At 54.7% G+C, this 25,701-nt stretch overlaps 1 protein-coding gene and 1 long non-coding RNA gene across 8 annotated transcripts in view; one reads left to right on the top strand and one right to left on the bottom strand.

Moving 5' to 3' along the window:
• Window positions 1-18,229, bottom strand: part of Lrp8 (LDL receptor related protein 8) — a 72,477-nt gene extending 54,248 nt beyond the window's left edge. For all 7 annotated transcript variants that reach the window (XM_059254652.1, XM_059254653.1, XM_059254654.1 and 4 more), the window contains exons 1-2: window positions 18,118-18,229; window positions 17,302-17,421 (exon numbers count right to left, since the gene is read on the bottom strand). In XM_059254652.1, the coding sequence (XP_059110635.1) occupies window positions 17,302-17,421; window positions 18,118-18,229 (232 nt within the window). The remainder of the gene's footprint in view (window positions 1-17,301; window positions 17,422-18,117) is intronic.
• A 487-nt stretch (window positions 18,230-18,716) lies between these two features.
• On the top strand, window positions 18,717-25,318 carry LOC131905077 (uncharacterized). The gene is made up of 2 exons (XR_009377850.1): window positions 18,717-19,838; window positions 24,520-25,318. It is a non-coding gene; the product is annotated as an uncharacterized LOC131905077 (long non-coding RNA).
• The last annotated feature ends 383 nt before the right edge of the window (window positions 25,319-25,701 follow it).

Here is a 25,701-nt window from a genome sequence, read left to right as displayed (position 1 = left end):
GACAGGCCTGGCTTCCCCCATCTGTCAAACAAAGCACAAGGATTCCTGCCCCCTTCCCAATGCCAGCGTATACCTCCCAACCCTATCTCCATCCTGCCTTCTGCCCAGACAGTCTGTGACCACCACCTCTGCCAGGAAGGTTCAAGAGGCCCACTGGGCATATAGCCCAGCCTGTCTCACTCTGCCCAAAGCCAGGCCTGAGACTAGACCACACACAGGGAAGTGTGTTAAAATGGACATGCAGGCCCTCAGGCATGGCACCTGGCACACAAACATGCATGCACAGAGATCTACTCACCCACTTGTACACTCATATATGCCCCACATACCAAACATACTGAGACACACATGCCACACTGTGCACATGCTGCAGCACACAGGCCACATAGCCACACACACACACACACACACACACACAGGTGGCTTCCTGTGATGCTTGCACACTGCAGAAAAATATGCCGAGATCTGCCTGCCTCTCCTGTGACAGGCCAGATGGTGGGATTCTCCCACTGGGCTACCATTTAATGCTCTAATTAATTAAAAAAAAAATCTGGGTACCCAAGGCCTGGATTTGTTCCAAATGTCTCAGGCATGGCCCAGCCAGAGGCCAAGGAAGATGGCGGGACTTAGGGAAGGGGGGCACATCGTACCTAGCAGAGGCCCCCACCCCTCTGCTAACAAGGGAGCAGGGGCCATCTGCCCCTACACCTCAGGATAGGGAACGACTCCATTGTGGATTCCTGAACTGTCACCTGGCCATAAGGAGCTCTGGTTTGTAGCGGGGTGGGGAGGTCCCTCAGACTGCACTGCAATGTGAAGATGTTTGCCAACACTGAGGTAGGTGAGCTGGAGGCCTGTAGGCAGATCCAAAGCTGTCTCTGCTGAGCCCTATGATGTGCAGAGCATGTCTTCTTCCATGGGAGGACACTGAAGAGAATGTGTTCATGCAAAGCAGTCTGCCGTGAAACAGGAGTGAGGCAGAGCTGAGGGACGGGCAAGCTCCCTGCCCTGAGCTTCTACACTCCAGGGTGGCAGTCAACCGGAAGCAGTCAGCAGACCTAGGTCTTCCAGGGAGCCAACCCCTCACCCTCTACCCCCGCCCCCAACCACTGTCCAGGCCATGAGGATGGGGGAGGGTACTGCGGGCAAGTGAGAACGGAGCATCATTCGCCCTCCAGGCCTTTCCCAATGTGGTCTTTGCTTCTGCGCGTTTGGGAAACGCGCGTAGTAAATTTACCGCCTCACTTATGAGTAATCTGCTGTCAGGAGCTCTGCGTAAGCGCGGGGCTGAATTAACAAGGCTTAATTAACGTTAATGTTGTGACACATCTCAACCTGAGTGGGGAAACCCCCCATATCCTGTCCCCAGGCCCTGCCTGCTCTCTCCTGTTCCTGTGGGAGGTGAGCGGCTCAGCAGGGGGCTCTCAGAGATACTGATGGGCAACATGGGGACCATCTCTAACACAGGATTGGGGCTTGGGGTCTTATGGGAGAGAGAGAGAATATATCAGTTCAGGATGCCAGAAACCTCAAACATCCATTTCCAATAGGGCTCTCACACCGCCCTCTGAGAGCAAGACCCCAGGCTCTGAATCCTCTAACTAACTCATCACACGCCGTGTGAGCGTAGGTGAGTTTCCCCCCCTTCTGCTGCCTCACAGAGTAAGGCCACTAAGTAGCCACTGTACACTGTGCCCATCAGTTCTCAGTTCTCTAAGGTGGGGACCACCATGTCCCTAATGTGCAGACAGAACACCTTGACACTAAGAGAGAGGTGGCCGGACCAATTCTCATGCTGTGGGACTATGGTAGAGTGGGCCACAGTACGGGTGGAGTGAGGGACCGCTGCCATCCATTACACGCATTGAAAAGAGCCCCTTGAAGAATCCAAAGAGCAAGCCAAGTTTGTGGGGAAAAGGTTAGGCCCTGGGGCTTCCCTGGGTTGAGCCCAGGCCTGGCCACAGTGTTTGTGGAATGAGAGTGGCCCAGGAGCCAGCTTTCCACCCACTGAGGCTTAACTCGGCTCTCACCACCCCAAGTACCCAGCCAGTGTCAGGCTCTGAGGAAGGGACAGCCGTGGTGGGAATCCCTTGCTCTCAAGACTGACACCATCTTCCATTCGTCCTGGCTGTCCTCAGGACACCAGCAGAGACCTGGCATGAGGGAGGCACACTGTAATTTATCATTAATGACTGCCACTATTAATATTAATGAGAAGATGCCCAGGCCCAGGAAAGAGGCCCAGGGCCTCAGCTCTGCATACATCTTGGGTTACTTGCAGTTTAAGGTCCTTGGGCTCCATCCCAAATCGGACCACACTTTGGCTCCAGAGACAGGAGGGACCCTGGGCCCTGGGCGCTAAGTCCTCAGTTCACAGTGAAGAACTACTCAGCAGGAACTTGGTGCCAAAGACCTGCCTGGGGCAGGGTGGGGCTAGGGTGGGGCTTGAACAGAGTCTGCCTCCACAGAAGCACTGGGAGCCCTTGTTAGGCCAGTGGCCCTCAACAAGCCCCAGCACACCTGACCCTGCTCGGGACACCGCCTCCCCTCCCCGCCACCCCCTCTCACCCCCCACCCCACCCCCGCCTTGATGCACACCCTAGGAAGTCACTCATCACTTTCCACCTGAGGCATCTCCTCTGTGAAGAAGAGGTAAAGGCAGGGCGTGCTCCACAAGGCACCTATGAGGACGGGACACAGGGTGAGGCTCAGTAGAGACCACTGCCAACTACTGGAGACCCAACCCTGCCAGGGTGGCTAAGAGACTGGGCCCGCTCAAGGGAGTCTCTAGACTCATAGAAATGCTCTAAGCAAGACAAGCCAAAGGCCCCGATGGACCCTGTGAAAGGCTGGGACCTCTGGGGCCTCAGGACAAACAGAAAGAACTTTCTGAGAGCTGAGAACTGCGTTATGAAGGAACGAGGCTCTATCTCAGAAGCTGTACAAGCAAAGAATCCACCCACCCACCCACCCACCTACCCATCCAACCAATAAGTGTTCACTGGACCCTGTGCGGCCCCTGGGGCTTGGGAGAGAGGGGAGAACCACTCTTGCCTGTTGAAACTACCTTAAAGAAACGTGACATACCAAAGGGACCAGATCAACCTTCGGTCAGGACTGTCCACTCTTGTGGACATGTCAGGGCCCACAAGAAATGCCAGGGGCCTCCAGCCAGGAAGGCAGCTCGGGGAATCCCAGAACAGCGCACACAGGCGTTAAGCTCTGGCCCAGAAGGCACCCTGCTTGAGCCCACAATGTTCTCTGTGATCCACAGGCCTCCTGTCCCCAGGCCCTTCCTTGACCACAGCTCAGTCCCAGCCCCCAGAGTCCCTGCCCACCCCCCCAAGGCACAGTGAAAGGGAGCAGCATCTGTCCTCGGTGGGTAGGGGCAAGACACAGCCAGTCGAGGCAGGTGGCAGGCTCACCCCTTGCCCACTTTCCTGCCCCACAACATCCACGCGTAACCCACCCCCAAGTTCCTGGGGAACAGGCTCTGAGGAGGCCAGGCAGCCAGACCACCAGCTGCTTCCCCTCCCTACACAAACCACGGGCACAAAGCACCCTCCCCCAGCTCTGCCCGCCTGCGGTGACAGCCTCTTGGCACCAGCTCTTCCCTCCCTCCATCTGTCAGGAATCAGTGCAGACAAACTGTGAGAACCGGAGAGGAAGGAGCAGTGCTGCATGGACCCTCTCCCCTCCCCCTGCCTTCCTAGCCCTCCCTCCCCTCTCCAGCCCTCCTGGATCTCCCCCTCCTCTTCCATCTGTCTCCATGATCCCTACAGATGAGGACATCTGACAGAGTGGGCATACAGAGAAGATGAGGACAGACTGCCCAGCAACACCTCTTACAGCCACCATGACCACAGCATGGCCACCCACGGGTCCTCCCTTCTCCCCAGCCACCCAGGAGTGATGGGATTGAGAGCTCAGTGTTCCCATCTGTGCAATGGGTCTAGTAATTTCTTTCCAGACCACCTTCCGAGGGCTACCATGAGATTCAAGACCACACATGGAAACCTCACAGGAGACAGATGGCCAGTGTCTTTGACATTTTCTAGGGTTTCAGTACTGCCTTCCTCTGGGAGTTATGGGGTCACAGCAGGACTTAGATGGATAAATGTCCTGCAGAGTACCAACAGCAACAGGATCACAAGCAGACCCATCATTGTGAGAGGTGAGCAGGGAGAGGGTGGATAACCAAAAAGCCATCCTACACTGTGCTGGAAGCAAATCAGTGGCTGGCGTCCTGACCTCTACAGAACACCCAGGGTGCTCAGCCCAGGCTGATGCTCTCTACATTCTCCAAAACGTGGAGTAGAGGCCAGCATTTCGGTTTTCAAGTGAGTCATGCCCAGCTGGCTCCCCAAGTGCCTGGGGAAGCCCTGCTGCAGGGGGTGGGGAGCAGCAGCCAGGGCTTGTGGGGTGCAGGAAGGCTGCCCCAGGGGACCGAGGGCTTCCTGAGATGTGAGACTTCTACTTTTAATCCTGGGGCGGATCTGAGCGGAACAGAACAAGTGAGTCATCCTTGTGTGGGGTAGCACTTGGCAATGGTGAGCCATAAGCAAACATAACTGTCACTGGCAAAGCAAGCCCCCTGCTGGCCCCACCTGTGAAAGTCCCTGTGGAGGGGACGCTCTGGTGTGACCCCAGCCACAACACACAGGGGGAGGAGAGTCATGGCTCCTCCACCCCTTCATAGTGGCAGATGCTAAGGCTCATTGAAAACATATTGAAACGGGCCAGTGATCCTGGGGTAGGGCCCAGGGCACATAACCAACCTAGAGGGACATTGGACGGAGGGATACAGGGCTCCAATCCCCCTCATGCTTCCCTGGAACTTTCGGAATCCTGTGCCCATCCCCAGAGTTGGCCAAGGGAGCTGGCACACTGCAAGAGGTAGACAGCATGCCAGGCCCAGGGTCACCTTCCACTTCCTCCACCTCTCCCTCCAGCACGGGCATCCTCCTCTGCCCCCTGCCCCCAAGGCACATCTACATCGGAACCACAGACTCTTATCAGACTCACAGGACAGAGTGACAGGGACAGGGCGGGGAGAAGTGTGACAGAGGAGAGGAAGCGCCCTGGGGATGGTGGCCCTACAGGTAAAGTAGGGTTGGACTGCCTGGGAGAGAGGAGAGCTTTTCCCTTGGGGGTGGCTGGAGTACAGTCCAGGGTTGGGGGCGGAGACTGAGGCTGCAGAGGAGACAGGAGCATGTTAGGTTGTGACTGGCCCTGAGCATCAGCTGAGGAGACTGCCACCTGGAAGGGCAGGTAAGGAGGGGGATAGCTTTGCCTCTTCGGAGTGCTACAGCAGAGGTCAGACAGGAGGCGGAAGACCGACTTAAGGGGAGCGCTACCTTGTACTACCACGGGGTCTGAGAGGGTGAGGCGATGCTGGAATGGACTGACAGGTGGCAGGCAGGGAGAAGGATCTTGGGGACCACAACATGTGAGGGCACAGGGAACAGAAAGTTCCAGCCAGAGCCCCACACTCGTGCTGTGCCACGGCCATCACAGACCTAGGCGCTGCTGCTCAGGAAGCTATCTGGAAGAGTGTCATCACCTTGGTCTCTGGGCACATCTGTCATCACCTTTCACCTCCCAAAGCCCCAGAAGTCAGTCACATGATGGCAGGCAGGCATCGCCAACAGCACCTGAGAATATGTATGGGGCCCACACTGAGGTCAGAGAGAGAGACCCCCAAGGCTGAGCCTCCCTGTACTGGAGCCATGACAGGAAGGAATCCAGAGCAGCCTTAAATGAGGCAGGAACAGTCTCTGTAAACAGAGGCCCCGGAAACAGCTGGAACCAGAAGGCAGGCAGGCTGGACAGACTGGAGAGGTGTCATACAAAAACACTGTCTTGACAGAGAGAGTAGTGGGCAGTCAGGGGGTTTCCTGTCCCAGGCGGTGCTAGACCCTGATTGGCTGCTGAGAGGTTCCTGGAGTGTTGACCAGAGGCTGCTTCCCTACCCAAAGGCCAAAGCTTGCTGATGCGGTGTCTCGGGGCGCTGATGGGCATCTCTGTAAGGCCACATATAGAGGCCTCCAGTGGCGCACAGAAGAGAACAGATTAAGCCTCTCCCTTCAGCCCTCCCATTCCCAAAGGGAGAATGCTGGGGCAGAGCAGGGGACCGAGGATGGAGGTGAGGCAGTCCTTCATCTCTGTCTGTCACAGGCCTGTGTCCTCTCTACAGGGCCCAGTGTCCTTCCCTTCCTGGGCACATCCAGGGGCAGGCCAGACATGCAGCCTCCTCTGCACACCACCCCACAGGTCCCTGAGGCCCTGTGCTCATTTCTTGACAAGGTTCCTGGAAGGACTCACTCTAATGAAACTGGGCCAGTAAGTTCCAGCCCGGGGCCACAGGAATGAGGGGTACTAAAGAATCTTTCTGGGGTCCCTGGCTCTTCCCACCCTTCAACAGTGTGGTTGGTACAGGAGGCAGTCTGTCAGGGGCAGGCTGAAGACAGGCTTAGAGGATGTCAAGGATCGTCCTGTTGCTACCGCTTCTCTGAAATTCACTGTCACCTGGAGGGGGTTCGTGATGGCTCCACTCAGGATGGCTGAGTATGCAGAGAGGTCAGGCCACTTGCCCAGAGTTGCTCAGCTACAAAGTGTTGAGGGTTGGACTTGGCCTCGCTGGTGAGGTGAAGCCTTGAGGAGGATTTTCACATCTGGACTCCCAACTGGCCATGAGCTAAGCAGAGACTGCTAGCCAGGCCTGGAGATGCGCTGGAGCTGAAGTTCAAATGCTGCCCACAGTGGCTCAAATATTGGTCTACGGAACACCCACCCACCCCCCACCCCCGTGGAGGGGCACAGCTTTATTCAGGTCCTGCAACAAGTCACAATAAAGTACAGCTTCCTGTGTGAGAGAGAGAGAGAGGAGGGGAGAAGAGGAGAGGAGAGGGGAGGGGAGGGGAGGGGAGGGGAGGGGAGAGTAGAGAGGGAGAGGGAGAGAAAGGGGGGATGCCAGGGAGAGGGAAGGAAAGACGGAAAGCACTGAGCTACCCCACATGACTGCTGTCCACACTGTGTGACCTCCACCAATCGTACAGAAGACGGACTTATGGGACCACACTGTTTCTGGTGCTTTCCACGAGACAGGAATTACTTAATCTTATTACTGGACAGTCTGGGATTCACGTTCAAGGGACTTACCCCAGGCTGAGGCCGGGACTAGCTGACACTGTACAAACCACGATGGCACCAGTTTGCTGTGCCCCTACCAGGGAAGACTGTCGGTGAGGCCGGCAGCGGGAGGAGGCAAACGCCCTTTCACAGGCAGCCAATACAAAGTCTGCTCTGGCTAGCTCACGGGCATTAAAGAGTGACCCGAGGCAACTCAGCAGAAGTAAACAGGCATCAAAGGCTCCAGGGAAGGACGGAGGAGACGCCTCAGGAGGTAAGACCACTTGCTGTGTAAGCACAAAGGCCTGGTTGAGACCCGACGCCCACGTAAAAGCTGGTCACAGGCAGCACATTCCCTTAACCCCAGCATTAGGGGGCAGAGCAGACAGATCCAGGAGCTTACTAGCCAGCCAGCCTAACTGAAACAGTGAAAGTCAGGTTCAACGAGAGACCCAGACTCAAGGCAATACGAGCAATAGAGGAAGACAACGAATATCCACCTCTGGCCTCTGCATGAACACCCCCCCCCCTCCATACACACCATACACACACACACACACACACCCCATACACACACACACACACACCACACCACACACACCATACACACACACACACACACACACACACACACACACGCACGCACGCACACACATACACCCCACATGCTTTTGAATCTGGTTTCCTCTTTTTGTGTACAGTTCAGACCATGTCACTTAGGGTAAGGGCAGGGCTCCTAGGGTCCCTACTGTTGGCTCTCGCACCTCCTGCTTCTGTCTCTGGGCCTGGGTCTCCTGAAGCTCCTTGGAGCCCCACACTCAGGACCTGACCATGATGAACTCCAGCTTCTATGAACACCCTGAATTTCACAGGAAAACAACAGAACCCTAGAGGAGTCGGGCTGAGAAGGGCCTAGAGGTGCCCCACTTCCAAAAAATAGAGACACCCCCCCCAAGAGGTTCAATGACCTGCCAAATGGCCATTTGGCAAGATGGGCCTGTATCCTGGCCCCCAGCTGTTGGTAACTACCTCAGTCCTCAGGGAGAGCCAGACAGCGCATCACAGGCCAGGGCTGAGGCTGCAGAGACACAGGACGGGCTGGGAACAGAGACCACTGGCTCCTCTCCAGTTACAAATAAATCCCAGCCACAACAGCCTGCAGGGGGCTTCTGCTTGGTTTGGGCCACCTTGGCAGGGGTAGGAGGAAGAGTGTCGTCACCTTGGTTTGTCCAGAATGGTCACTTCCCTCTTGGTTACCCCTGACCTCAGGCACACACGGTATGCCATGGCCAAAAGAAGGGACTTTTTAAAATTATAACTTTTTTCATACACTATTTTTTTTAAAATCATATTCTTTTCCCTCCCCCAGGTCCTCCTCCTCTCCCTACTTACCCAACTTCACATTCTCTCTCCCCGATGTTTCAAAAAACCTGGGCTTTAAGGGTGATGGGCAGCAGATGGCAGATCAAGGTCTAGGAAGGGGATGGAGGAAGGTTGGCTTGAATGTCTTTGGATTCAGGCCATCAGGAAAGCCCACGCTGCCTCCAGCTATTCAGCCAGGCGGCTTAACCTGGGCCTGGTGGGACCTTCCTGCCCCTCATCAGCTGCCATGTCCCTCATGTCACCCTGGACCCACTGTGAGCCAGCTCCTGGGGACCTAGACGCGGCAGCCCTCGGCCCCACTGCAGTCAGGATGGGGAAGGCTGCCGAGGCACTACTGTGGTCCAGTCGCCTCCTTCCCTCTGGGCAGCTGACCTACATCTCTCCTGCTGCCCTCTTGCTGTGCCCTTGGCGGAGGACGGTCCCGACAGTGTGCAGGAATCACGTGCTCGTGGAGGGGCTGGGAATGTCCACCTCCTGGTCTTCACGCCTCCACGCGGTGGCTGTTTCAGGTCTGAGGGGCTGCCGAGCCGGGCACTTTCTCCCCTCCATGGCTGTACTTCATCCAGCCCGACCGGGAGCTGAAGCAGCTCGACAGCAAGCCGTCTAAATGCCCGGCCGCTCTCTCCAGGCCTAGACCAAAATCTAGTTCAGGTTGCCTCCCATCCCCCGGGCTAGCTCCAGCCCTGAGCCCAGCCCCAGGCAGGAGTTTGACGCTCAGAGGGCCCAGCAGTGCACATAAAGCAAGAACCAATGAGTGAAGGGGAAATGAAGTTCGGACAAGGAAGCTACTTGCCCAAGCCGCACAGCCAGTGTGGGACAGAGACAGAGTAATCACTGTAAAGCTAAGAGGGAGACAGGTTCTACCAATGTGTCAAAAAAGAAGAAGAAGAAGAAGAAGAAGAAGAAGAAGAAGAAGAAGAAGAAGAAGAAGAAGAAGAAGAAGAAGAAGAAGCAGCAGCAGAAGAAGCAGCAATAGTTTGGTTCTATTGTGTTTTGTTTTGTTTTTTAGGGTTTTTTTGGTGGGTAAGTGTCCTTGGGGCCGGAGCACAGTCGTCCTTTATCCCTGCTTTGTGCAGCCTAGATATGGTTACTTTGTCTGTTTTGCAAGGCTGGGACAAGGTGGCCCTGTGCTTAGGGAACAGAGAGGTCCTTGGGGCTGGCTGGATACGGGGCCGTCAGGGCGGGCAGGGTATTGCTGAGACGGGAAGGTGCGTGTCAATGATAAAAACACTCACGCTAGCCAAGTCCTTCCTAGGACTTTATCTTTTTGTTCGTTTTGTGTATTGTGTTTGGTTTTTTTTCTCTTTTCAGTCAAGAGTCTAGCTACAAAGACCAGGCTGACCTAGAAATTTAAGATCCTCTTGCCTCAGCCCCCCAAGCGCTGGGGTTACGGACACCTCTGTCCACAGGAGAACATGTCCCCACACTATGGGCCATCCTCACAGTGTAATATAATCCAGTCCTTTGAAACAGTGTACATCTGTGGTACTGGCATGGAAAACTATATATGTTGTGAGGAGAAAACGACCTGAATAATAAATAGGACCTCATTTGTGTTTAAAAAATTACTTTCATATAATCAGAAAAAGTCATTTCCCTGAGGAAAAACAAATACATGAATTAACAGAACTAACTGAAGTTTTAGCTCCAGAATTTCCAGTAACGGCCCAAGTCCTGGGAGGCCCCTCAGCTTGAAATTCTTCTTCAGGACACCGGGGCTTACTTACTCCATCACCTGCCTCCCAGATGCATGTCTGTGGGCGACACTGGGTGTGACAAGCTGGTGGCAAGTGACTGGCGGAGTATGGGGATGAATTTTCTTTAGAGCCTCAAGGTCCAGGGGAGGGTGGGACCACAGGACCACGGCCATGGGTTCCACAGATGCCGTTTCCCGGGAGGGCTTTGGCCTGTTTGTCCTGCCGTGTTCTAGAAGGCAGTATTTGGGGCTAGAGAGGTGGTTCGGTAGTTAAGAGCATGTGTTATTCTTGCCAAGGACCCAGGTTTGATTCCCAGCACCCATATGATGGCTTACAACCATCCATAACTCCAATTCCAAGGGATCTGACACCTTCTTCTGACCCCCACAGGCACCAGACACCCATGTGGTATACGTACATGCATGCAGGCAAAAATTCATACACGTAAAATAAATCCAGAAGGTTGTAGGTAAAGGTAGCCAGGGGTCATGGGAACTGGGTGGATGATGTTGGATGATTTAGTCATCAGGACATTCGAGAGACCTGAGAGGACCCCAGAGTCTCTACTCCCAAGGTGCCTGGGCCCAGATTTCCCAGCTGTGGGTCCTGGACCGGCCCACAATGAACAGAGACCACCAGCCCGGTGTGGTGTTTAGAAGCACGGAGTTGGTACTGAGCAGGTTTCCCCTGAGGCCCTCGGCATTTCCTGGGCCACTCCAGCCCCAGGGTGGGTAACATAGCAGCTTGTAACAGGAGGGAGAGCTTAGGGGCTGGTAATTAAAACAGGCGCTACCAAGGGCATCCCAGGGCTAGTACTGCTCAGGAGGGAGCCTGTGACAGGGACTGGCAGAGATGTCTAGAAGGCTCGGAAAGAGGCTGTGGCATAACTATGTCGGACACACTGTTGTGACGGATGTGTGTGGACAGATCTCTTCCCTTCAGCTGCAACAGACTCTGCAGCCAGGAGCAAGTTCTACCCCTGACCAGTCAGGTAGCTTAGGACAAGCAACTTTGGCTCTTGGCTTTTTCTTCTATGACATGCAATTGTCACACTTCCAAGCCTCGGCTAGAAGTCTTGTGCAAGACCCAGCAGAGAGCGCACTCAGAAAGCCATACACACAGAACGATCACTTTACCAAGCTTGCCAGACACCCTGAGAGGCCCGGCAGGGCCCAGCCAGGATAGTGTTTTCCTGCGGTCCCCAGTACCAGAACCCAAAGCTCTGAGGTGTGATAGCCATGTGTCTGCCTCTCAGCCCTTTCCCCAGCTCAGCAGGAACAGAGAGGTGTGGCAGGTGAGTGTGCAAGAGCGGGAGGAGGAACATCTGCTGTTCCTCCCCTGGTCCCACCCAGGAGCCGAGCACCCTACTTCTAACCCCTGATGACAGCGGGGGTCTGGAAGCCAGGAGTACAGGTGGAGCAGTGACAGTAGGTTGACACTCGGTCACCGTCATCAGCACATTCAGGTCCTCCTTTCTGAATGGCACAGCTAACAGAAGCCTATGAGGCTGGGAGAGGGGGTCTCCAGAGAAGGTCCTTCCCAACCCCACTCCCCAGGCCAGAAACTTGTACCCTAGGGAGACACTACTGGGAAATGTACCCTTTGACCTCAGCAGGGTGGAGAGAGCTGAGGAAGAAGCTCGTTTGTACTTGTAGTCATACTGCCCAGGGGGCTGAGGCAGGAGGATTACTGTGAGTTCCAAGTCAGCCTGGTCTACAGAGTGAGACCATGTCTCAAGGGGGGAAAATATGAGAAGAAGGACTAGAAGGGGGAGGGAGAGAGAGAGGAGGAGGAGCTGAGGCAGGAGTGTTTAGATGGCAGAGCTCCAATCCAGAGGCACCGGGCCATATGCAGCCCACAAGCCACGCCATCTCTCTCTGAGTCTGTTTCCTCTTTAAAATGGGAATGAGAAGGAAACAGAGCAAAGGAGCTGAAGAAAATAAGCTGCTCAACACAGTCTCGGGCCTGGGGCTGGCAGCATTTTCTGTTGTTGGAGATCTCCAGAGGGAGGTATCTCTTCTGGAGTCCCTGGGGCCCAACAAGAGGCTGGCAGAGACTAAGGGGGGACAGGGTGAGGAAAGGTCCCCGGGGAGAGGTTGGGGCCCAGCCTGACTTTCTAGAACACCGAGGGCCTTGGGGACAGAACCATTCACCTTGGGCCAGGAGAGTGCACCCGACTGTATCCTGAAGGGTGCTTGTTCCACTCCGGGTCTCTCTTCCTCCGTCCCTGGGGACCCGTGGCTGTGATCACCTGCTACCTAATTCCCCAAGGAGGAAAGCTGTCAGGTCAGCAGCCTGCAGACAGTGAGGGGACTCTAACCCAGGAGGGCCCATCATGGCCCAAGGGGAGCCTTCAACAGCGCTCCCAAGGCCTGTTGGGACAGGCCAGCGGCACAGACCTGGGCCGACAGCGAGGCCGTGCCAACAATGGTAGCAGACACAGCCAGGAGAAAGAAACAGGAGGCTGGCCACCCAGGACCTGCCCTTCCGGCCCCAGGTTACTCTCAGAGACCAGCCAGGGCTGTTAGAATCATTTCTTCCCTAGCACTTCTCTAAATACTTTCTGTCACCTCTAGGTCATCTGGGAGCCACCTCCACTGTGGCTGGACCATCCACGGCCTGAAGCCACACCCCCTGCTGGAAGCCACACCCCTGCTGGAAGCCACACCCCCTGCTGGAAGCCACACCCCTTGCTGGAAGCCACACCCCCTGCTGTAGCCTTCAGAAACTTGGGTCCTGGAGCTGCCCTAGCAGCCTTTGAGGTGCTCAGCCTAGTTTCTCCCACCACGCTAGCCACTGCCACTGTCAACTGCCCCCTGCTCACCAAACACACTATCTCACTTAACCCCACCTCTCTGGGAAGGAGGAACTAGCGTCACCAGGGCCATTCGACCAGGAGGGGACAGCTAGGTCTAGGGCTTTATAATCCAGGGCTAGCAGAGTTGAGATTTCAGCCTTGTTCCCAAAGTCATCTTATCTCAGCCTGAGTGGCTGGCAGAGAAGACTTCTTCAAGGAGGTGACCCTTTCCCTGAATCGTCTAAGATAACAAAATGGAGCGTGTGAGGGAACAGTGTCCTGGGAAGGTAAACAGTACACTAAAGGCCTGGAGGTGAGAAGCAGAAGGAAGGAGACCGGAGCCACGATGGTGGCCAGGCTCGGAGGAAGAGGCGGGAAGAGGCTGGAGGGCAGTGGGCACGGGGCCTGACAGGGAAGGTGGACAAAGAGGCTCCTGTGCTCGCTTCATCCTCAGGGTGCTGCGGGGGAGAGCAGCTCGGTCAGACGAGGAAACCGAGGTTCAGAGAACGGCTCTCTGTCAACGATGTCGTCCATCCAAAGGGGGAATAGAGTGTGGCCTGCACACAAGGGCTACATTACAGCCAAGCTGTTATCATTCATAAGACCACCACCAAGCAAGCTCTGGGATTCCCGTAGCCTGGCCCGGACCAATTGGCGGGGTGAAGCCAGGGAGGCTGGGCTGTGCCTGCTCTTCACTGACGAGGGTGGATGGATGATGGCAGCTAGATGAGACAAGGGCAAGGCAGGTGAGTACAGAAAGAGGGCTCCCTGACCCAGTCTCCCACAGTGCAGCCCAGCAGCCCAGGAGCTGGGGCAGTCAGAGGAAAGGACCCTCACACATCAGCGCAGGATGGGAAATGGATCCCTGGGGGGACCTGTGCAGGCTCCATGGTCGCATGCCTAAATGCACAGCGAAGCAACTTCACTTACACACAACTGTTCCTGACCCCTCGGAGCTTCTACGAGGTAGAAATGACTCAAGCGTCACAGGGTCAACCATCTCACAGACTGGAGGAGCACCAGGCGATGCCCATGGCCTCGGCGGCAAATGCTTGGCAAGTGTCAATAGCTGCTGTGTTTGATGGTCTGGGAGCAAAGGCCTGGCCAGAGACCAGAATCCCCACCTCTGCTCCCAGACACCACCAGGAAGCAACAGGAAACCTAGGCCTCCGTGAGTTCACAGGAGTCCCACCCAACTTCCCCTGGCTGGAGCCCTAGGGCGGCAGACCTTTCCTCTGCTTTGAAGGCACTCTGGGAACTGAGGCCCCAGTCAGCTTCCCTTCCTTAGCCCGCCAGCTGGGGGCCAAGAGCCTTCCCTGCAGATAAGGATGGAGACTTAGAAGACCTCAGTGTGAGTTCCAGAGTCAAGGAGAAACTGCATGACCTCTCTGCACATAGGGGACCTCTACTGCACGGGGTGTGTGCCGCCTTTTATGTGGGTTTGTTTGTTTGTTGAGACCAGGTCTCGCTATGGAGACCAGGCTGGCTCGACTCATAAAAATCCACCTGCCTCTGCCTCCAGAGTGCTGGGACAAAAGGCACGAACCACCAGGACCGGCCCCGTGCCACTTATTTTATGATGACAAGTCTTGAGGGACTCTTCTAGGCCTGAGCTCAGCAGTAGCCTCCTAGAGGAAGCTTGTCTCAGCTCCCTCCTTCCCTTCAGCCTCCGGTACTATGGGCTACTCCAGAAGTGTGGATTCATTGTGCCTACATTGGCCTCGTTTTCAAATTACAACCACTGCCCTTACCCTATTTTGCAGCCTAGAAGGGTACAGAGGTTGAGCAACCAGGGCTCTTATGGATGTGGCAGAGAGGGAGGTATCGAGGGTGGAGTGAGTCTGGGCAGGTGGCCTGGAACGGGGTATCCTCAGTGTGTGTGTGTGTGTGTGTGTGTGTGTGTGTGTGTGTGTCCTGGAGCTGGAGTTACAGGAGTTGTGAGACGCTGGACATAGGTGTAGATGCTAGGAATGAACTCTGGTCCTCTGCAAGAGCATTAAGTATCTTAACTGCTGACCGATTTCTCCAGGTCTGTGGGGAAGAAGTTCTAAGTACCTTCCCCTCCCCTTCTTGCCAGCCCCGTGAGAAGACTCCCCATGCTCTAATATAGGACAGAGAGACAGGTTTCCCGCTGGGCGCCTGAGGAAGCAAGCTCAGGAAAGTCAAGCAGTGTGCAACCAATTTCTGCTGCTGCCAGAAGCCACTACCACTCTCCACTCCACACCGCTGGCGTCACGGACTTCTGCCCACCGACTGCCTAGGAGTCCACCTCACCCATCTCAAACCAAAGCAGCTTCCAGACTGCGTCAGAGCTCTCTTAGTCCTGTCTCAGATTACCAGCCACCCCTGCTCATCATGCCCATATCCTTACGCAAAGTAACAGGCCCAAGTATCCACATCACACTCTCCACTACAATAATCCATGCCCTAAGCCAACAGGCAGGGCAGGCAGAGATCTTGATAAATTCTGTCACCCTGTGCTGTGTGACCTTGGGCAAATCACTCCATCTCTCTGAGCCAGTATCTCTATCTATAAAACGAGAGTCAAGGAAAGCTTCACAACCGCACTCACAAGACTAACGATTTAAAGAGCCAAGGGGACAAGATACAAAGTTTCCATTTCTGTACCCTGTCCTCTGAGCGCAGCTCTAAGAAAACCAGAACACCTCCCAGGCATGAGAATCCCTCTCATATTTTTTAGGATAAGAACTCTGGTAGAAGATGCTTAAGCTCAGGCTTCTACTTGGCAGCTCAGTAGCCACTTGGGGCAAGTAACTCAACCTCAGGAGCCAGTTTTCTTCGGTAACATAAACCACTGTGAAGAGGGTTAGCACCCCCACAGGCTGCAGTTAACCCCAGCGCTTGAGGGTCTCGTTGATCTCAGTGACATCGCCAGCACTAGTCCTCCAAACAGTCAAGGCAGCAAAATGAGAAACTGAGGCAGTCAGGCTCAATAGGCCCAAGTCATGGAGCCAAGGCTAGTCCAGAGTGGACTGCCAGGCCGACAGGCCAACAGTCTAAAGAACTCAGTGAGGCCCGGTCCTATGGTTAGGCAAGTGAAGGCATTCATTGTCAAACGCAAGGATGTTGACTTTGAGGCCCCACAAAGTAGGAGAGAATCGGCTCCCACAAGTTGTACTCTTATCTTCTCATGCATGCTTTTTGCATGCACCCCACCCCCAAAAAATGTTAAATAAAAAAAAACACCTCAAGGGCTCAACAGACTGCTTCCAAGTGGGAGTGATGGTCAGCCTACCTTTCCTGAGTGCTGGACGTGTGCCTCCTGGTGCCCTCCCCGCTCTGACACTGTGCTCCTACGCTGGGGGGTGAGGGGCAGGCGGGGGCTGGCCTGATCCTGTATGCCCAACACTGGCAGACACACAGCAGGCCTCCTGTGACAACTGAAAAGCCTCCTAAGTATATGTGGCTACAAGAGTCTGGGTTCTCAGTACCAGGAACTCCTTTCCTTTACCGCAGCGAACGCGTGCTAATTCGGCTGCAGCCCCACAGCCACCTGAATACCCTCCCATGCAAGAAGGAACGTCCATCAGCGGCTCAGGGTGTGCAAACGCCAGGCTCGGCAAAGGCAGCGGGGCTCCCGCAGGGCCTCCCTTCCCTGCCCTTGCTCCGGTGGCTTCCAGGAAACACACTCTTCCTCCTGGGCCCCTCCTTGCGGTGGCCCCATGACTCACAGCCAGGCTGGGCTGGCAGGAGAACGCTGCTGTCTAAAGGGTGACTCGACAGAAAAGCAGCGGGTTGTGACCAGGACCTGAGCCTACCAAGCGGAGGATGAGCTCCGGGGGTGCGGCCAGGGCAGGGCCTAGAGCCGAGCCCCGTACAGCACACCGCCGGCCCCACGATTGGCCGCTCCGGCCACGGGCCTATGGGGTGGTCCTTGCACAGCCAATCAGGGGCCCCGGGGAGTCCATTCATTCATAAAACCGAGCGGGGAAGGATCCCCTCGCGGCCCGAACTGCGTGGAACTTTGAAGTGAGCGCGCCCAGTTGGACCCAGGTTGGGGTTCCGATCCACGGAGGTTAGCGGTGTAGAGGCGCTGCCACGTCCCCGCCCACTGTACCGGGCCCGTGTAGCCCGTGTAGCCCCAGCACGCGGCGCTGGGCTCCACCCTAAGCAGGACACGCCTGCTACCCGGCGCCCGCCGACAGCTAAGAGCCACCCGGCAGGGAACAAGGCCGTGAGCCGGGGCAGGTGGCCCCGTGACGGATGCAGCCACGTGCGCAGAGGAGCATGGCGCCCCCCACGGCTCCCCTTCCCCGCATCGCCGCGACTCACGGCAGTCGTCCTCGTCGCTGTTGTCTGAACAGTCGTTGTCCTCGTCGCATCTCCACACCGAGGGGATGCAGCGCTCGTTCCGACACCGAAACTGGTCCTCTTCGCACTCCTTGACCGGCCCTGCAGGGGGAGGGGGTTGTGAGCAGGATCACCGTCTCCCCACCGTGCAGCCCCGGCTGCCGGTAAGTCCAGCAGGTATAGGTAGGAAAGGAGGAGATACTGGCGGGCTCCGAGGCTTCAAGCACCTTAATCCAGAGGGAGGACAGGATGCCACGGGTTCCCCCGCTTCAGGACCGACTGATGGCACGGCGAGACCCGACCCAAGCTTACCGCCCGTGGATATACTCTGCATTTCACACACACTCACCCTCACACACAGCTCAAGTCAGATCCACGCGGACCCAGCTTAAGGGGAGACCCGCACACTGGCAACACAGGCACCGGGTGCACCGGCTCAGTCCCCTCGCAACCTGTCACTCGGCCCGCAGGGGTCCCCGGAAATGCATTGTGCGGCTTTGCTCATCAACGCGGCGGAGCGCGCGTGTCAAATAAACCAAACCTCTTAACCGAGACCCTGAACGACTACCCCCCGCAAAGTTCACGGGTAAGGGAGGCCCAGAGCCCATTCCCCAAGAGCATGCCAGGAGCGGGGACAGAGCTTTGATACCCAGAGCCGCAAGCGGGGGGTCCAGGGGCAAATCCAGGGAGCTGGAACCCCCGGAGCCTCCTCTCTGCCCGGCCTCGCCGCACAGCGCCCCCTCCCCCCGGCCGCGCTTTGTTGGCGGCTCAGAGCCGGCCGGGAAGAGCCGTACGCACCTTGGCCGCCGGGCAGCGGATCCGCTGCGGAGAGATGCTGGAGCTGCAGCAGCAGCAGTAGCAGCAGCAACAGCGCCAGCGGCCGGAGCGCGCCCCGCTCTGGGCGGCCCATGGCGGGCCCGGGGCTCCGGCCGCCGCGCCCCGCGCCCCCCGCGCCGCCGCCGCCGCCGCCGCGCCTCAGCCCGCCAAGTCCTTACCGCGGCGCCGGAGCTGCCGCTGCCGCCGCCACCACCACCACCGCTGCCGCCCGCCCCGGCTCCCCGGCTGCATTTCAAGCAGGTTCGGTGACGCTTGGCGGCGGGGCGGGCTCAGACTGGGCGCGCGGCCCCGGCCCTGGGCGGCCGCCGCCGGCGCGCGCGCTCCCTCCCGCCGTCTTCTCCGCCCCACGCTCCTCCCGCAGCGCCTCTTCTCCTCCCCCTCCAGCCCTCGGTCCCCTCCACTCTCGGCGAGACCCCGGCAACCCTGCGCTCGGTGCGCTCCTGTTGTGGGCGCTGCCGACACAGTGATGAGCCAGGCTAGGCCCTTGGCCCCCTGGTTTCCCCTGCAAGCGGGTGAGAGAAGGAGGGATGTGGAGGAAAAAAGCTGGGGCTCGAGGGAAGGTGATGTTCCAGACGCACAGGCCATTGGCAGGGAGAAGCTAGGGGTGTGGGGCAGGACCTCTGCCCCTGTCATGGCTTCAGATCAGAGGAAGTAGCTGCTTTCTCCGGCCATGTGCATCTGTGACTGCTGTACCCTGTGTGATCCTGGGCAGAGATGTGAGGCGGCCGTCTTGGGTCTGACGCCCAGGCTGTTATCCACATTCAGCCTTCTGCACTGGCCCAGACAGAGAAGCAGATCAGGGGCTTTGCAGGTATGGCAAAGAAAAGAAAGGCAGGGACTGTGGAGGCCCAGAGGAGGCCTGTGTCATCCCTGCCACCAGAGGCCGCACATCTAGCTCCTCTGCTTGGGCCGCACTAGCCTCTGCACAAAGAAGGCAATGCAGCCCCACCTCTCCTACAGAGCGAAGCTTGCACTAGCTTTTAGCCACCTGCTGGTGAGCCTGGCCCAACCTTCAGGGAGTGAAATTCTTGGGCATTCGTGGTAAACCAGGCCCACTGAGGGTGCCAAGGTCCGGTGTTAAATCGGCCCCCTCTCTTCAGAAAAAAAGGGTGGACGCTGTGATGCCTCGGCCAGGAAGGCACAGAGTCAGCGCTGTCTCAGTCTTACGTCTTCCCCCACAAAGAGTAGCCCATGGCTCTGGCCACCCCACCAGAAAAGAACAGAGACCTTGGGAGACCACATGATGCCCCTGCCTTCATCCCTTGATCATGTCCAGGCCCCGTGCTGGCGCTGGAAGTTCCAGCCACAGTGAGGTCCCTTCTGTCGACTTCATCAACAGAAGATAAGAAAATGTAACAAAAACTTACGTAGCATGTGCTGTGTGTCAGGCTCTGTTCAAGGCTCAAGGATGCAGGATGGCAAATAAGGTCCCTCCCCACTCCCACGTCCAGTGCTTACATATTAATCAGAAGAGAGAAATACAGGAGCAAAAAAGGGTTATTTCAGATCATCGTAATTGCTATGAAAAAAAAAATAAGCAATATGAGAACATAGAGGTAATTTAGAGAAGGTGGATCAGCTCAAAGGAGGTGGCATTTCATTGACAGCGAGGAGCCTGACCACATGAAGGTCAGGCAGGAGGCCGTTCTTGGCAGAGAGAAGAGCAATGGAGAAACAGCATGGTAAGCTGGGACCTAGTGACAGGGGGGCTTTAAGGGAGTCACGGGATGGCTTTTGTAGAGTTTGGATTTTGTCCCCAGCACAAGGATACCCTCTGTGACACCCTTGGAAGTTAGGATGGAGTCCCTCCTGCAGTCCAGATTCACCCATCCAGCCTCACCTCCCTTCTGCATTGCACTTTGGGCCTCAGTTTCTCATCGGGGAGATGACAGGGAACTGGGAGTCTTAGAGTTCCTTCTAGTGCTAAGATTTTTGCATGGAGTGAAGTTCGGAGGCAGCAGGTAAAAAGCATTAGCCTTGGGTCTGACTGCGGGGTCTGAGCCCTGCTCCTTCCCTCCCTGACTAGATGAACTTCGGCACCTCAGGTTCTGCAGGTAACAGATGGGGCACGGGGGCCGGGAGGGCAGTACCCACCACACAGGCTGCTGTGAGGTTCCGATTAGATGTGGCTGTGTAGATGAGATTCGATTAGATTCGGCACAGTAGATGCCGAATGAACATTAGTATTACTATTATTCAAACACCCTCCTCAAAAACCTCTGGTTGCTCCCCAAACCTCAAAGAATAGGAATTACCCAGCCTGGAGATATAGCTCAGTGGGTAGAGGCCTGTGATTTGAGGTACTTGGGGGGCTGGGGCAGTAGGTACACAGGTTTAAGGCCTGTCTGGGTACAGAGAGAGTTCAGGACCAGTCCGGGAGGCCTCCACAGCAGGTAACCAGAGGCCCAGTTCCTGCTCTACAACCTTGCTCCTCATTCTGCCCCTGAGAACTCAGCTTCAGGCCTTTTCCACCTTGTACCCTCTGCCTGGAGCATTCACCTGGGCTGTTTTCTGTCCATCCTCAGGCCTCTGCTTTTCTAGGGATGCTTCTAATCTCCCTACAGAAATCCTCTGCTGCCCCAAGCTCCCATGGCTCTGTGTGTCAGTTTCTCTGAACTGCCCATTGGATCCACTCCTGTGAGCAGAGACCTCAGATCACAAGGGCTTCCTAATCCCTGCTTGGCCTCTACTGGCGGCCTGTTTAAGGGTGGTGTGGCCCCATACATTTGCCCCAGGACCAGAAAGCCCTCAGTCCTGGTTGGCTCTGGGCTGAGGGGTGGGAGGGATATAGATGATAAGACTCCATTTCTTCCCTTGAGACTTCTCTGGTCTAAGGATCAAGATGGCTTTGGAAAGACGGTGATGTCACAAGCACCCCATAGAGTAGGCTGCTCACAGATGTAAGTCCCCACCCTCCTATCCCCAGTTCCCCACCCCCCCCACCCCCACCCCATCTCCTGCCTGCTCAGGTCTGTGTCACTCAGAGAACCCAGGATGCAGACCGGGGCCAGCTGAGCTGCAGAGCGTGGAGCTCTCTCCCTGCTCCCTCCCTTCGCTTTACAGGAGTGCAGCCCCATTCTCCCTTGCTGTGGGCCTGTTGCCCATCTCTCCTGGCCAGTGTCTTGTAGAAGAGATGTTCTAATTCGTGATAATTTGTGGGTTAGATCCCTTGGTATCTATGTGACCTCAGGGAAGTTACTTGAACTCTCTGTCTGTTTGTTTTATGGGTATTGTGTCTGCATGTATGTCTATTTATGATGTGCATGCCTGCTGGCAGAGACCAGAAGAGGGTATAGGATCCCCTAGACTGGAGTTACAAAGTTGTAAGCTGTTGTGTGGGCGCTGGGACTTGAGCATGGGTACTCAGCAAGTGCCCTTAACCACTAAGCCATCTGTCCAGCCCCTTACTTGAATTCTCTGTGTTAACTTTCTCATCTATAAAGTGGGGACATGGCCCTGTGAAGTGACTCAGTGGGTACAGGTGCTTGACGCAAAGCCTGGTCACCTGACTTTCATTCCTGGGGCTCATGGCAGAAGAAGAGAAATGGCTCCCTCAAGTTGTCCTTTGACTTCCACATATGTGCCATGGAACATATGGGTATGTGCTGAAACAGGAGGATCACAAGTCTGAGGCTAGTCTAGGCTAACGGAAGATCCCATGTCAAGATAAAATGAAAAGGACCTACCACTAGCCAGGCGGTGGTGGAGCACGCCTTTAATCCCAGCACTCGGGAGACAGTGGCAGGAGGATCTCTGTGAGTTTGAAGCCAGACAGTTCTAGATTATGAGGACAACCAGGGCTATGAGGGGAGACCCTGTCTCAATAAATAAATAAATAAATAAATAAATAAATAAATAAATAAATAAATAAATAAATAAAAATAGAAATAAACCAAATAAAAAGACAATGTGGGTCTGGAGGTGGGAATTGGGGAGCAGCTCAGATGGGAGCTATGTGGTCCTCTAAGGTTTATGGGCTGGAGGCAGGAGGATGGCCTCCTTGTCTGGCTGTTGAGTCCGTGCTGCTAGTCAGCAAGAGGACTCAGCTTTTCACACGTGTCTTGCTGGGACTGCTTGAGTGTCCTCATGGTGTGTCAACTGGCTTCCCAGGACAGCTGATCCACTGGAGATCAAGGAACACAGTATTCTTTAAATTTAATTCAATTTACTCTTTAATTGACACACAGAGCAACGGGCTTCCTGCTGGCATTTCCACGCATGCTTAGTTCTGGTTGATCCTGCCCGCCTCCTGCTGGTCTCCCCATCTCTGTACCCCCCGCCCCCATTTGTACCATTTCAACCCCAGCAACCCCCTTTCACTTTCATATCACCTGTGTGCTGATAATTTCTTCACCCACTCCCTTAAGTTCCCCTTTCCCCCTCATGGGCCCCTTTCTGGGCTCCTGACCTTCACGGGCACTCACATGCACATACCTACACGTATATCCAAATCAATCAGAAGCTAGGATCCATGTAGGAGAGAACAGGAGGCGTTTGTCTTTCTGGGTTACCTCACTTAATACCTCTCAGTTGTGGTGATGTATCGTGTACCCTAATAAACTTTACCTGAGGATCAGAGGACAGAACAAGCCACTGGATTAAACACAGAGGTCAGGCAGTGGTGGCACACACTTTAATCCTAGCACTCGGGAGGCAGCGCTCCATCTGGATCTCTGTGGGTTCAAAGCCACCCTGGACTATATGAGATTGATTCAGTCTAGGGGAGAAACAGCCAGGCAGTGGTGGCACACACCTTTAATCCCAGCACTTGAGATCTCATGCCTTTGCTTGGTAAGCACACATGCCTTTAATGGCTGGGCAGAGAAAGGTATATAAGGCGTGAGGAGACAGGAACTAGAAGCCTTTTAGGCTGAGGAAGCTCATTCGGCCAGAGGCCTATTGGCGGAGGAACCCCTTTCGGGAGAGGCGCTTCGGCTAGAGCTCTTTTTTTTTTTTTTTTTCTTTTTTCTTTTTTGTTTTTTCGAGACAGGGTCTCTCTGTGTAGCTTTGCGTCTTTCCTGGATCTTGCTCTGTAGCCCAGGCTGGCCTCGAACTCACAGAGATCCTCCTGGCTCTGTCTCCCAAGTGCTGGGATTAAAGGTGTGCCCTGCCACCACCTGACTTAGAGCTCTTTCAGGCTGAGGAGTTGGTGAGGTAAGAGGTGGTGGCTGTGGCTTGCTCTGCTTCTCTGATCTTTCCGCTTTCACCCCAATATCTGGCTAGATTTTTTTTTTTAATTAAAAGACCATTTAAATTTGAGTTATACCCAGTCTCATTCTTTTTCCTGCAAATATCATAATTTCAATTTTCTTGTGTGCATAGCTGCGTGTTTCTATGCACATGTGTACAGGTGCCTCCTCCACAGACATTCTTCAGAGGCCGTCCGCATTGACACAGGGTTTTTTCCTGGCTAGGAACTTGCTAATTAAGGTTAGCTGGCCAGCGAGCCCCAGGGACCACCCACTTCAGCTGATTCAAGCATATGGGATTACAAGCACACACCACATACCTGGCTGTTTATATATGAGTTCTGGGGATCAAACTCAGGCCTTGTGTTTGCAAGGCAAGCACTTTATCAATGGAACTATTTGCCCAGCCCCATAATTTCACTTTTCTATGCAGCTGAATAAGATTCCATGTGTATATCTGTCATATTTTCAAACTGTCAATCAATAAGTGGGCCACTGAACTGAACAGATAGTTTTCAAAGGAAGAAGTATAAATATTCAATTAATATCTTAGGACACATTCAACATTTTAAGCCACCAGGGAAATGTAAACTGAAACTACTTTGAGATTCTCTCCCTCGTCTGAGGGGCTATCATCAAGAAAACCAATGACAATGAATCTGATGAGGATGTGGGAACACAGGAGCCCTTATTCACTGCTGGTGAGAGTGAAAATCAGTGTGCAGGTTTCTCAAAGGATAAAAAATAGATCTATCCCGGCCTAGCTTTATAATGCTCATGCACACACCTAAAGGACTATGCCTGTGGCAGAGATGCCTACACAGATCAGCGGAGAGTGAAAATGTGGTGCATATACACAGTGTCTTCCTGACCTAAGTGTTCATGTCACACCATCATTGCTGCAGTGTCCTGGGTCAGCCTGTTCACATGGGAGGGAATGTTGGCATTTGACCACCAGGAGGCAAAGATCCCGGGAATGTCTTGCAGGCTGGCTCCTAGGGTGTGTGAGCTCAGGTTAACATAGCTGAAGTTCTTTAGAGGGCTTCAGCACATTCACACAGTGTGTGAGTAATTGTTCTCATTACAGCTGCGGTCACTGTCCTGTCTCCTAGAGAGAAAGCAGCCCAGAAGGACTCTGGACAACCGCCACTGACACAATTGCCTTGGACTGCAGGACCTTTTGTAGAAAGAAAGACACTCGGCCCCTGAGAGAGGACGGCAGTTCAAGAGTCACAGAAGAGGAGGACAAACTCAGCCTCCATCTCTTGCTCCTCAACCAAGTGCTGTCAGGAGACAGCTGGGGACACCACTCCTCCCCCATTGCCTCTGCCAAACTGATCCCTCTCTTTCTCCAGGTTTTCAGTCCCTGCCCCTAACCCCTGGGGTTGGATTAGGTCAGTATTTCCTGTGTCTTCTGTCATACCCTTCCCAATTAAATGAGGTTTCCCATTTCCAGGAGTCTCCTCAACTACGCTGCTCCTGAGTCTTCTCTCAGGATCTAGGGAGGATTGGTCCAGGGACACTCTTCCCAGGGATACAAAAGCCAATGGATAGCCAGGCAAAGTGGCACACCCCCACACTTGGGAAGTGGCGCAAGGGAATAGTGAGTTCTAGGCCAGCCTGGAGTACACACAGAGACCCTGTCTCAAAACAAGAAAAGACAAATATATAAAATGACTCCATATTCACATCCAACCTAAGTACATCTTCTTGAACACTCGGCTAAATCACCTGCAGCATGTTTAGACTACCTAACCCAATGTGAATGCTCTGTAGATGTTCTGTTGTGTTGTTTAGGAACAACAACAACAAGGAGAATATCCGTATGTGTTCAGTAGATACCTGTTTTTATATAGTATTTTGCTGTCCATGGTTGATTGAATCTGAGGATTGAAACTCATGCATATGAAGCACCCACTGTATTTTCCTGAAATCCTCTCACTTAATAAACTTCACTTCATCCTAAGCAATCATCTCCGTGAAATCACAGGTTTGATATGTGGATTGCATTTCCAAAACACATTAAAATGAATGTGAGGCTCTGACAGTGGATGACAGAGCCTCTGTCCAGGGCATGCTTCGCTAAGGGTTGCTTTGAGGCACCCCATTTGTTCTGGGAGAAGGGGTGCAGCACCAGAGCCCTGACCACTCTGCTCATAATAGAGGGTGCTCTTCAAGGTGTCTTGGAAGTGGCCCAGGTCCTCGGCATCCATGACCTATGGGCCTTCTAGAGGGACAGTCAGCAGCTGCTTGTGTTTGCTTTTGATTCAGATTACCGTTTGCTTAATTACCTTTTACACAACTTTTTAAATGTAGTCTATTGTAATGTGTGCAAGTGTTTCTCCTGCATGTGTGT

Source organism: Peromyscus eremicus, chromosome 2, assembly GCF_949786415.1.
Source record: "Peromyscus eremicus chromosome 2, PerEre_H2_v1, whole genome shotgun sequence".
Classification (NCBI taxonomy): domain Eukaryota; kingdom Metazoa; phylum Chordata; class Mammalia; order Rodentia; family Cricetidae; genus Peromyscus; species Peromyscus eremicus.
The sequence above is the reverse complement of the archived record's forward strand: the minus strand, read 5'-3'. Positions and strand labels throughout refer to the sequence as shown.